Genomic DNA, 12,888 nt, shown 5'->3' with positions numbered 1-12,888 from the left:
CAGCTTTAAAGATAACTGATTTGTCTGTATGTCCCACACAAGCAGGGCTGTAATTATGAAGGAATGCTACCTTCTGGTTTCTTTGGTTAAGGAAACTTGAACTTCATTTCCATATTGAACTTCCCTTCTCTGTTGAACTTCTTACTGGAGACTTTAAAAAAATTCAGCAGGCTTTTAAATTGATATTATAGTTTGTTTTTTTAAATAATTTTTTATTAAATTTTCTTTTACAAATTAATCAACACAATCCTGTTCTCAAATTTCCAGTTTTTTGTACTTCCACCAGCTCCTCCACCAATCATCCATATTTTCTATTCATTACGCATTTTTCATGACTTGTATTGCCAGTTAATAGTAACTTATCGCTTCTGGGGTTTTTTTACAATACATCTTTAACAATCACAAAGCCTCTTTGAAACCGACTAACGTTGTCTGTACATCACATCTATTTTCCAGATAATCCGTAAACTTTCCCCAGTCCTTGATGAATTTGTGGTCTTTTTGATATCTAATTTTCCCAGTCATTTTGTCCAATTCTTCGTAATCCATAAGTTTCATTCTCCACTCTTCAGGTGTCGGTAGATCCTCTTGTTTCCATTTTTGGGCCATTAGTATTCTTGCCACTGTTACTGCATATTGAAAAAGTTTATAGTCCCTTCTATTAATCTCTCTTCCTGTTATTCCTAGCAAAAAGGCTTCTGGTTTCTTTACAAATGTATATTTAAACATCTTTTTCAGTTCATTATATATCATTTCCCAGAAACCCTTAACCTTCTTACATTCCCACCACATGTGAAAGAATGATCCTTCTTTTTCTTTACATTTCCAGCACTTATTACATGTCTTATACATTTTTGCTAACTTGACCGGTGTAATGTACCATCTATATACCATTTTCATGATATTTTCCTTTATCGCCGAACATGCAGTAAATTTCATATTTTCATTCCATACTTTTTCCCAGTCAGTCAGTTGTATATTATAACCAAAATCCCTGGCCCAATGTATCATAACCGATTTAACCTCCTCATCCTTCGTCTGCCAATTGATATTATAGTTTTAACACATTTTTAGTCTTATTGTGGGTCTCCTGTACACTGCTTGGGGACAACTGTGCCAAAACAGTGTACAAAATAAAATAAATAATCCTTCCCTACCTTCCAATCCCTTTCATATCTGGCAGAATCTCTGGATTCTGTCCAGCAAAGTTCTACTTAGAGTAGACCCATAGAGATTAACAAAGCTAAGATGGTCACACCCAGCTGTTTCAATGGGTCTACTCTGAGCAGGAATAATGTTGGACACGGTCCCTTGTCATCAGTGGCGTAGCGTGGGTTGTCAGCACCCGGGGCAAGGCAAGTAATTTGCACCCCCTAACTCGTGTATTTGCGCCCCCTAACCCTAACCCCCAGATGTTGCGCCCGGTGCGGCCGGCCCCCCCTGCATCCCCCACGCTACGCCACTGCTTGTCATTAACTTTAAATGTTCTCCGTGACGTTTCTCCATCTCTTCTTGGCCTTTGTTTCCAATTATATTCTTGCCTATGGCCTCTGTTCCTTCGACTCTTACCACCCTTAGCTGCTGGAGGTCTTTTGCTTCCTTAAACATTTCTGTGCTCTCTCCTTTGTGCTTGGAACTCTTTCCCAGAGGTGGACACAGAACCGTTTGTCTTTGTCTTCATTCCTTTAAACCTACTTTAATTAATTTAAACCTTAAGCTTCAAGGGTGGCGGCACCTGTGCTTTGGAACTCCCTCCCATGCACATTAGGCAGGCATACCTTCATTGTACTGTTTTCGGTGCCTGCTAAAACCTTTTTTGTTCCAGCAATCCTGCCCAGACACGTGATTTTAGTAGGTATGCTTCAAAATTACTGATTTTTATTGTATTTTTTAAAAAATTTATGTAGCCTGTTGATATTTGCTTTTATTGAAATTTTTAATTAACACTTGAGACTGTCATGTACTCTGCTTAGAGGTCTATTGTTCTAGTAAGGAGGATTATAAATTTTGTTAAGTAAAATAAGCACATGGAGCTGCAGGTGCCTCTATCCATCTTCCTCCCCCCCCCACCCCTATTAGATCTGTAAGCTCTTTCCAGGCCAGGGACCTGTCTGCTGCCTATGAAATTCTGTAATGTGCTTTTTGCTGAGGGTGCTATATTAATAAATAGCTGTATATTTATTAATCTCCTACGAAAACACTGCCCAAAGGTTATTTACACACAACATAAAACAAAACAAATACATTTAAAACAAGGCTAAAACCATGACAAGTGGACACTCATAGTAAACGATCATTTATTCACCTGGGGAAGCCCATCAGAACAAAAATAACTTCCGTTATTTCCAGAAAGGGCAGAATGTGGGTGCTTTTTATTCCACGGAATGGGGCAGCCACACTAAATGCTCTGCTCTGCGTTACTGTGGAGTGAGGTTTTGAGACCTTTGTAACTTGCAGGAGAGATTCTCCTGCGGACTGCAGTGGTCTGCAGGTGTATAAGGGATAAGGCAGTGTTTTAAGTAACCTGGTCTCAAGCTGTATAGGGATGGATGTGTTAGTACCAACGCCTGAACTTGGCCTAGTAGCAAATAGACAGCCAGTATGTATCCCACAAACAAGGTACTGTATGCTGTTGATAGTTTGCCCCCACAAACACACTAGCCTCCTTGTTCTGCATTGGCTATAGCCTCCAAGGAGTAGCCACAAAGAGAGTACATTGCAGTGCCTCAACCGTGAGGTTACCAATGTAGGGACAACTGTAGTCAACTAGTACAACTGTTGCCTTTTCTCAACAGTTAACTCACCCATGCACACACTTTCTGCTTCTTTGTGGTGGAGGAAGATACCCTTTGTTGGGTTGCTCCTCTCCAGACAGTGGGGCCATTCAAATGAGGCAACCTAGAAGCCTCCCATGGGAGAGTAGCCTCCCCTGGTCTTCCATTCTGCCTACTCACCCATGCAAATGTTTCTTTAATTCTCTACACAAACCTTGTATTCTGGGGCCGTGGATCGATCCCAAACTATTTTCCTTATGGACCACTTGAAAACTGCTGGGAGTCTTAGTGATTTTTCTTGTTGATTTTTATTCCTGTTGCAGCGATTGTAATGCATTGTGGTAGATGCCACGTGATTTTTAAGTGCATTTGTATTGCTTCTTTTGTTCTTACATATTTTGAATTCCATAGAATCAAATTGTCATACAGTAAAAGACCAATACAGAAGAAATAAAAGTAGCAATAAACATACTGTTAAAAATCTGTATGAATATTTAATGTAGACATGCTATGGACCACCTGAATGAAGCTTGTGGACCACTGGCAAAGCACATACCAAAATTTGGGAATCCTTGCTTTGGGGAATTCTGAGGTTCTTCAATGAGATTTTCCACAATGGGGTGATTATTAACGCCAGGGGAGCTTCTCTGAAAGGCACCTTGCCTGATAATTAGATCTCCAACATGCATCTGCAAAGAAGGGTGATGAGTACATTTTGGGGCAGCCCTTCCCCAAGCTGATGCTCTCCAGATGTTGTTGGATACCCTGGACTCTTGACTATGCTGTTTGGAGCTGATGCCTCAAAATACCTGGAGGGCCACAAATTCACCTTCCTTGTTCTAGGGGGTTCATGTGGGGGTGACAATAAGGCCAAGGGATCCAGGTTAATGTACCATGTGAATTGAACATGACTCTGTGGCATCTGCACTGGGGTTCCAATGTTTAGGAAGCGTTCACGGAAGGTAGGAAATTTGTGAAAACTGGATGTAAAATTACAAGACTACTGTATCTAGAAGGTGACCTGTGTGTTGTATTTCTCCCCACCCACAATTTAGAGGCCCCAGATCTAAAGCAAGAGGAGAGGCTGCAGGAGCTTGAGAGCTGCTCTGGGGTGGGGAGTACCTCTGATGACACAGATGTGAGGGAGGTCAGTTCCCGCCCCAGCACACCAGGCCTCAGCGTCGTATCAGGTGAGACCTCAGAAAATAACACATTATGTGAACAGTTGAAGCTGTGCTATGTCTGATAAGACTGTCCATCTAACCTGGTATTGTCTACCCTGAATGGCAGCAGCAGTCCAAGATCTCAGGCAGGCGACTTCCTTAGCCCTGCTGCTGGAGATGCCAGGGATTTGAGAACTGGGGAAGTGGCCTTAGCTCATATGGGCAGAGCATGCATTTTGCATGTGAAAAGATCCCAGGTTCAATCAATAGTATTTCTAGACAAAAGAGTCAGAGAGCAGGTGAAAAGGAGGGAAGCATTTTTGGCCTGTGAGACTGGAGAGCCACAGCCAGTCAGAGATGGATCAATCTGATCTGGCATGAAAAGCACTTTCCTGTGTTCCTAATTGTGTGTGTCTTATGTGTTTGTGGCCTCTTTGTAAAACTTGTATACGGGATTGTCATCCATAAGAAGGCCAAGTCCTTTTTCAGTGGATAGTCTAGTTTCTCAAAATTGCTTCTCTCCTCTTGGCTCCATGCTAAGATGGCTCTTGTGAGAGTTGTTTTGCTGCCTTCCCACAAATGGCAGCCTTTCAAAGCCAGACATATACTCACCACCCTCGGAAGAATTTTAGCTGGTCGAAGATTCCTGACAGGGTTAGTGCCTGGGTAAAGGAAAAGTCAGTATACACTACAGGAGGGTGGTCTTTGTATGTGTTTCTTGCTGAAAAGAGGAGGAGAGTTCCTGCTCTAAGTTGTGAGAGTTGGCAGAAAGGGGTGTGGAGGTTGATAACGTGGCATGAAGGCAAGGAAATGCAATTATATATTCCTCCTCAAAGTTTTAATTGAGGATGAGAATTAGAGTTAAGCCCAAAGCATTCATTGTCGCCATTCTGCTTTCTGGACTAGTCAAATTCCCATAGAATAATTGAAGCAGGAGGAGCTCATAATCCGGCTGTAAAATAATGGAGGGGAAATTGCTTAGATTACTTCCTCAAGGTTACAAAGTTTGGTCTTGCTGGACAGGGTTCTAGATGTGGAGAGCAGGAGGCCTATAAATCCCATGCATTCATTGCTGGAACGGATATCCACTGCAGTGGTCTAGTAAGTTACTGTTTTGCTGAATGTCTTCAGACTTGGTGGCTTCCCTTTCAGCGAGGTCTCTTGTTCTCTCCTAAGGCATTAGCGCAACCTCTGAAGACATCCCAAACAAGATTGAGGACCTCCGATCCGAGTGCAGCTCTGACTTTGGTGGGAAGGATTCAGTAACCAGCCCCGACATGGACGAAACAGCTCATGGTAAGGTGAAGCATGAGCCACCCCGCAGTGAGTTTCCTGGCAGCTTAAACATCAGTCCTGAAAGCATTTGAATTTACCAGATGGAGGGTGATGGCATTCCTGATAGGGATGATCTCCCTGCTGGAGGCAGTCAAGGTCTTCAGATTATTGTGTCCTATCCAGGGGAGAGGAGTCATCTTGTCTCTCCAGACTGGCCGTTCATGTTGCTAGGGATGGTTGGGTCTTCACGTCTCCCTGTGTATGGAGAGAAACACTTGTCTGAGTACTTGTTTTTTGTGGATTTTTCTTTCTGTGTACAATCCCAGTCCTCTTTACTTTCTGCTCTTCCTTGGTTGTTTCTGAATGTGTCTTGCATGTTTTCCCCGGCCTGCTTCCCCCACCCTCCAGCACCATCATACCTTCCATTTTGTTTTCCATTATACACACTATCTGGTTTTCAACATTGTGGTATATCACCAGCTGAACATTTGCAATTTAGTGATATACCACAGTGTCTGAAACATGGAACTATGTAGGGTGGAGCAGGGGAGATTGGGCAGAGCAACAGTCATGGAGACTAATAGGTGTGTGCTATGTGCTCTGTGAATTCCTCCTCCCAAAGGCAGGCAAGCCCTTGTGTTTGGAGGGTGAACTCCTTCCACTCCTCCCTAGACAGAGGGAGAAGGAAGAATCAGAGAATCATAGAATTGTAGAGTTGGAAGGGACCCTGAGGATCATCTAGTCCAACCCCCTGCAATGCAGCTATGTGCAGCTATGCAGGAATATGCAGCTGCCACATATGGGGATTGAACCTGCAGCCTTGGTGTTATCCGCATCACGCTTTAACCAACAGAACTATCCAGCCCACCTGTGATTCTGCATCAGGTAGAGACACCATGGTTACAGGGGGGCACCGTGGCTGGGAGTGGGAGTGTTCTGCCATTGGAGGGGAAAGGGAGCCGAAAGGGCAGGCAGCCAGGCAGCCACCAGAGGACTCAGTTATTCCGCCCTTTTAGTTTTGAAGGCTGTGCTTCGTAATACATTGCCAGTTCAATTATTCTGTAAAGGTTCTCATTATGTGATCCACAAACCAGTGTTGGATGATGCATCAATACATCGCCAAGCCCTAACACACACCTTCCATTTTTCAATGTGTCCCCCCTGTTCTGGTGGGAGTGTGTAGTAGGGGATTTGACCCAGTTTTTTCAGGCACCTTGCAATTCTTAAACCACAACCTTCCTCTTCCTTTCAGAACAGATGGGGTAGACACCTTCTGTTGTTAATGAAACAGAAAGGAAACTAATTGTTAAAGTGTCTAAAGCAAAGCGGAAAGGCTTGATTTATGGTGGACAAGAAAGATTAAAATGGACGATAGGAACTCATATTTGAAAAACATTTAATTCTTTTTTGTTTCTTGCCATTAAAGAACTGGTGAAAGTCAAATGGCCATAATTGGCTGTGAGAAAGGAATTTGCTTTGAGATGACATAGTCACAACTGTGATTTTAAAGGGAAAACAATAAGGTGGATTGAGTGGCTGATAATATCCATAACATTAAAAGCTTCCAGTATGGAAAAGGTAGTTTTGTTTCAAACAGTGACTGTTGGTATTGTTAAACAGTTGATGACTGAACTATTAAAAATGATCAGATCAATGTTTGATGAAGATGAAGAAAACGAGCCAGAGGATTATGAGGCGGAAAATAGAAAGAGGGAACACCCAGAGGTTACAATAGGTTGCAGTTCTGTATGGGAAGGAGTTTGGCGGGGGTTACCTTTGAGTTTCTGCCTAACGTCTTGCGGTTTGTATAAGTGTTTTCATTCCTAGTGCTGAGTATCTATGGGTTCTCCTAAACTTCTTGGGGGTTGAGGTGTTCTTCCTTTCTGACACTCAGTCTGGAGAGACAGGATGACTCCATCTGGAGTGGACACGAGACCCAGCAGGGGGAGTCATCCCTATCAGGAATGCTGTCCTCCCGCACCCAAATCTGTAAACTGAAATTCACTGTAAGAGGAAAAAAATTCTCCCTTGTGCCATGTGCTGAAGTAGAAACCCAAAATTCTCTGATGAGTAATGGTGGCATTTCTCTGTTGAGGGTGGGTGATATCCACTCAGGTTGTGGGCATGGGAGGAGAAGCTAAGTTTAAAGGAGGGGGCATATCACTCTTACCCAGAGGTCTGAGCAGATTACTTGTAGGGAGGACTTCTTGAAGCCCAGCCAAGGGCTGCTGATAGACCATCCTTGCATTAGGGCTTTCAGAGCAGGAGCCAATGAAGGTGATTATTGAATCTGGCAAGATTATCCCCACCAGGAATGAGGAAAAGATTGCAACTTCTCCCAAGTACTTTAGAGATGAATAATGTCTGGTAACATTGATTTAAATTATCCATAAAGGTAAAGGACTCCTGACAGTTAACTCCAGTTGCAAATAACTGGGGTTGCAGCACTCATCTCGCTTTACTGGCCGAGGGAGCCAGCGTACAGCTTCTGGGTCATGTGGCCAGCATGACTAAGCTGCTTCTGGCGAAACCAGAGCAGTGCACAGAAATGCCATTCACCTTTCCACTGGAGTGGTACCTATTTATCTACTTGCACTTTGTGCTTTCGAACTGCTAGGTTGGCAGGAGCTGGGACCAAGCAACGGGAGCTCACCCTGTCGCGGGGATTTGAACCGCCGACCTTCCGATCGGCAAGCCCTAGGCTCGGTGGTTTAGACCACAGCGCCACCCGCTTCCCTTAAAGTGTCCATAGTGAAAGGCAAATCCTTTTGTATGTCAGAGTGCTGTAGGCATGCTTGAGTAGGTTACCTCAGGTGATACCTCTGGCTTCTTAGGGTCTATGCAGCCTGTTAGTGAAGATCTTCCTGGTAATTTCTTAAACCCACTTCTCCATCTTTTAGGAACCAGCCAGGGGGCCTCTACCTTGTCTCATGCAGAATCCTTGCTTGCCATGTTCGATCCCTTGTCTTCCAACGAAGGTAATCCTGCAGCGTGTGGGCCACATGCATGTTAACAGTAGTGTTACTGCATTTGGTCCTCTTTCCATAGCTGCAAAACTTCCATGTGTTACCTGTAACTGTAAAGGGATGTGAAAGAACAGCGTTGGTGTAATGCTTTGCTTGGTCTGACGCTGGTGTTTTTTCCAGCAGTGGTGAGGCCCAAAGTGCACTATGCAAGACCTTCACACCCCCCGCCAGACCCCCCGATCCTGGAAGGGACCCTAGGAGGCAACGAGGCAAGGCTGCCCAATTTCAGCTCCCACACTGCTATAATCATTGACTCCGAAGTGTTCAGGCAGCGGTATTCCTATCCTGAGAGGCTCGTGCGGAGCAGGAGCTCTGATATAGTGTCATCTGCCCGGAGGCCAATGAGTGACCCTGGTTGGAACAGGCGAGCCGGCAACGAGGAGAGGGAGCTTTCTGTGCTTGGCTGTGTAGGGGGAACTCCTTTGCTGACAGCCTCTCAGTCTTCTTCCTCATCTCCTAGCAGAGATTCCTGCAGAGGAGAGGTAAGAGAAGACAAACTAAGCCTCTCAATGGCTTTCTCAAATCAAGGCTTTATAGCTAAGTAATGCATTAAGTTTTACCTCTATCTAAAAGCATTTTGTGTGTATTTTGTGTTAGCTTGGTTGCTACCTCAATTTTTTCTTAAGCTAGAACTCCCTTGAACTGGGGCATAGTTAAACTATGAAACTTGCTTCCACAGGAGGAAGTGATGGCCCCCAATTTGGATGGCTTTAAAAGAGGATTAGCTTAATTCATGGAGGGCAAGGATATCAGTAGTTACTAGCCATGATGGCTATGTTTCGCCTCCACTGTCAGAGGCATGGTTTCTCTGAATACCAGTTTCTGGGAATCCCAGGTGGGCAAAGTGCTGTGGCACTCATATCCAGCTTGCTTCCCACAGGCATCTGCTCGGCCACTGTGAGAACAAGATGCTGAACTAGTTGGGCCTTGGCCTGATCCCGCAGACTTAATTTTACAGTCCTTTGTTCTTAACCCCATACACATTACAGTTTGGTGGGAGTACTGAAAAGCCACAAAGTGTGGTGTTGGCTGCAGAATTCCTAAGAATCCCAAGGGTTTCTTTCCCCTTTGAAGCAAGTTGAAGCAAGACCACTGTATTTTAATACTTTAAAAGCCACCCAGGTGGCTGTGGAAACCCAGCCAGATGGGTGGGGTATAAATAATAATAATAATAATAATAATAATAATAATAATAATAATAATTATTATTATTATTATTATTATTATTATTATTATTATTATTACTATTACTACTATTAAGTTTTCAGTCCTTTCAAAGGTTTAAGAAGCAAGCTTCTAGCCCTTATGAATATATGTTTGAAAGTGTGTGACTAATGTGGGATTTCAGTCTCTTGTATAGATCCTTTCTACTTTTCATAAGTAGCTCAAAGCAGAATGCACCAGGCAGAAACTGGTTGGCGATTTTTACATAAGTCACAGAATTCAGTGTTATTGATTTTGTAGCATAGAGGCCACACTGCCCTGTCTTTTAATTTGCCAGTTTTCTCCTGTGGAAAGCTGATGAGGCTGTGAGAGGCTAAACAGTCAGTCACCCTTGACCTCAGAGGAGTGTCCCCCACACACCCATTAGCTTTTGTGGTTGAGCAAGTGGGGGGAGAGTCACTAACATCCCTTTTAGTTCTGCATAAAGGGTAGAAGAGTCCACTATGCCCCCTCCCTCTCCTGCACACAGAGCAAAGAACTGAATGCTCTAGTGCTCTTGGTTGATCAAAGGAGACAGGTTCTTCTTATCAGATATAGGTCCATGTGTCAACAGCCTCTTTGTATGATTCAAAAGGGATGGACTGTGATTCATGCAGAGTTTCAGTGGTGGCTGCTACTGCTACATGACCCTCCATGGTTGGACTACAGTTCCCATTTTCTCTGGCCATTGGCCGTGCTGGCTGCTGGGGCTGGTGGAAGTCCAGCGACATCTAGAGGGTCCCAGGTCCCTCCTGATTTCAAGTATTGAATTTAAATATGCAATATGAATTGATTACTTGGTTTAAAAACCCTATGGTTTCTTACAAGCCTTCAACCAGTTTAACATTTATTAACATTCAACAGAATCAGATAAGGCAGAATGAAAACAACAGGTTGGATCTAGTAGTTATTTCAACTTTTATGCTGAAAAATCAACAGGAAAAGATACTCGTGACTCATGTTCCATTGATTTCAATAAACTTAAATCTAGACCTGACCGAACACATATCTCCCCAAACAGGTTGAGGATCGCAAAGACAGCGATGATGAGAAATCTGACCGGAACAAACCATGGTGGAGGAAACGTTTTGTTTCAGCTATGCCCAGAGGTGTGGTTTTATATCTCACTTCTTAGATACGTTATGTGTATAATGCCTTATTTCTTCTACTATGCATTTGTCTAGTGGCAGTGCAGTTCCTGTGGCCACAACTCAGCTGTGGGTTGAAGACCAGTGTCCTAACATATCACCCTAAATAGGTAGCAAAAAATCAGGTTTGGTTATTTGTTCAAAAGCTGGACTTGGGCAAGTTTTCTTCTCTAAAAATATTAAACAATGATTTTCAGCAGTAATACCATAAGCATATCATAAAAACAAGAACAACAAATGGAGTACATATTATTGGCTTGTCTGTTACAAAAAGTAATGGTAAGGTACATGCATAGTAAGTTCACTGATTAGTTAGGTGAGGTAGTCCTCTCCATCGACATACATGCGTTGTAGGGGGTTGCAACATCTGTGCTGACATTGATGTGATCAATGTTTTTAATGTTGTATATTGGCTGGGGATCTTCAGATAAAGGGTCCCACCACATTTGGAGCAGAGATCCCAGAACATTGCACCTTCTCCAACAACTTGGGGAATGCTGAAGATTAATTTGGGGAAACTTTAGTGGGGTCCAATGCCACTTATATATAATTTTCAACTATTTCATTGTATCATGGCCACTATTGTTTTTAACAGTGGTCTGGACCACATTTTGTGCTATTGATCCTCTTGGATCACCAGGCCTAGGTGACTTTTGCACATTTTCAAGTGATCATTGCTTTTCCTTACAGAGAAGAAAATCACCTCAGTAAGTCAGGGAGTCACATTCATATTGAAAAATGGGTTGCCTTTATTTTTTTACTTTTTTTTTTAAAAAAATTAAATGATACAGAAACAACAACAAAATAAATACAACAACAACAACAACATCATCATAAATACTTATATCCCGCCCATCTGGCCGGGCCTCTCCAGCCACTCTTGGCAGCTTTCAACAGGATACTAAAAACACAATAAAAGATCAAACATTAAAAACTTCCCTAAACAGGGCTGCCTTCAGATGTCTTCTAAAAGTCAGATTGTTTTTTATTTCCTTGACATCTGGTGGGAAGGCATTTCACAGGGTGGGCGCCAGTGCCGAGAAGGCCCTCTGCCTGGTTGACAGAGACAAATAAACAATTCCAAAAATCCAATGATATATCCAACTAAAGGAAGGGCATGCAAAACCTGAATATATTAAATGGCAATCATGTTTTTCCAAATGGCACAGGGAGAGATACTTGTATATCTTAAACTGAACTATATGAAATAAAATCCCACCACACTCAGTCTTCCTGCCCCTTAGATACCTGTAAATTATGTGTTATTTCTTATGCACCTAATAAATTCTGAAGGTTTTTTTATAACATAATAGATATAGTCATTTTTAAGCAATTTCTATTGTGCTGTAGAGATACTGGCAGTTGGCTTTTGTTGAAAGTTCCTTTTAGTTAAAAAACAAAACAACAAAACAAAACAAAAAAACCTGATTGTCTTGCCCCGAAAACAGCTTGTTCGCTTCTTTGCCTGCTGATGCCTTGTTTCAGCTTCAAGTGTTGTTGCAGGAAGACTGGTGGGTTACTTTATATATATATATGTACCTGTTTACCTATCACCTGGACTTGTGGCAATATCACTCAAAACATGCCTAGAATAAGCTCTCTCTAATGGGATTTTTGCACCTGTGGTATTTTTATTTTTATTTTATTTATTGAATTTATATACTGTCCTATACCCGGTGGTCTCTGGGCAGTTCACAGAATTTCTCTCCCTCTCACTCCTCAGATCCTTTCTCTCATTACCATGGGGTGAAATGTGTTTTTTGGGATAATCTTGTGCAAACTGAGCTGTCATAGAAGTTCCTATTTCAAATTAAAATTCTTCCGCCTTCCCCACATCCCCAGCTCCCATCCCATTTAGGAAAAAAGAGAAGCAGGACAAGGACAAAGAGGACTTTGTGCCTGATAGATACAACGCTCTTCAAGGTTAGTAGTTGCTGCTGAATTTAATAACATGGTTGACTTTAAATAAAGAAGATCTCAAGGACTCTTAATCCTGGTCTAGGGATTCAGGTAGGATTTACCTATACTTACTACATGAGAACACTCATCTTGGGGCCAGTCTGTAGAACTGCATCACTTCAGGCTGTATTTGTGTGTGTTTTTGTGTTTCCCTGCACACAGATGGCTTGTATTAAACCAGGGGTGTGGGGCCTGTGGCTGTCCAGATAATGTTGAACTGCAACTCGCATCTATCTATCTAGTGTTTATGTACCCCACTTTTCAACCAAAAAGTCTCCCAGAGCAGCCAACATACAATCAGCACAACACAGTCCCTACCTGCAGGCTTATAATCTAAAAT

At 42.7% G+C, this 12,888-nt stretch overlaps 1 protein-coding gene across 8 annotated transcripts in view; it reads left to right on the top strand.

The window, feature by feature from the left end:
* The window catches only part of GAPVD1 (GTPase activating protein and VPS9 domains 1), a 52,602-nt gene that overhangs the window by 29,362 nt on the left and 10,352 nt on the right, over nt 1-12,888 (top strand). For 5 of the 8 annotated variants that reach the window (XM_081896293.1, XM_081896291.1, XM_081896290.1 and 2 more), the window contains 6 exons: nt 3,830-3,964; nt 5,114-5,233; nt 8,113-8,190; nt 8,359-8,720; nt 10,463-10,550; nt 12,432-12,512. In XM_081896293.1, the coding sequence (XP_081752419.1) occupies nt 3,830-3,964; nt 5,114-5,233; nt 8,113-8,190; nt 8,359-8,720; nt 10,463-10,550; nt 12,432-12,512 (864 nt within the window). Of the gene's footprint in view, nt 1-1,825; nt 1,891-3,829; nt 3,965-5,113; nt 5,234-8,112; nt 8,191-8,358; nt 8,721-10,462; nt 10,551-12,431; nt 12,513-12,888 lie in introns of those variants that run through there. The other 3 variants (XM_081896292.1, XR_014164464.1, XM_081896294.1) reach the window with 3 other exon arrangements.

Source organism: Podarcis melisellensis (assembly GCF_964234715.1).
Source record: "Podarcis melisellensis genome assembly, chromosome: Z".
In the NCBI taxonomy this organism is placed as follows: Eukaryota; Metazoa; Chordata; class Lepidosauria; order Squamata; family Lacertidae; genus Podarcis; species Podarcis melisellensis.
Note: the sequence above shows the minus strand (reverse complement) of the source record. Positions and strands in the feature narration are given on the sequence as shown.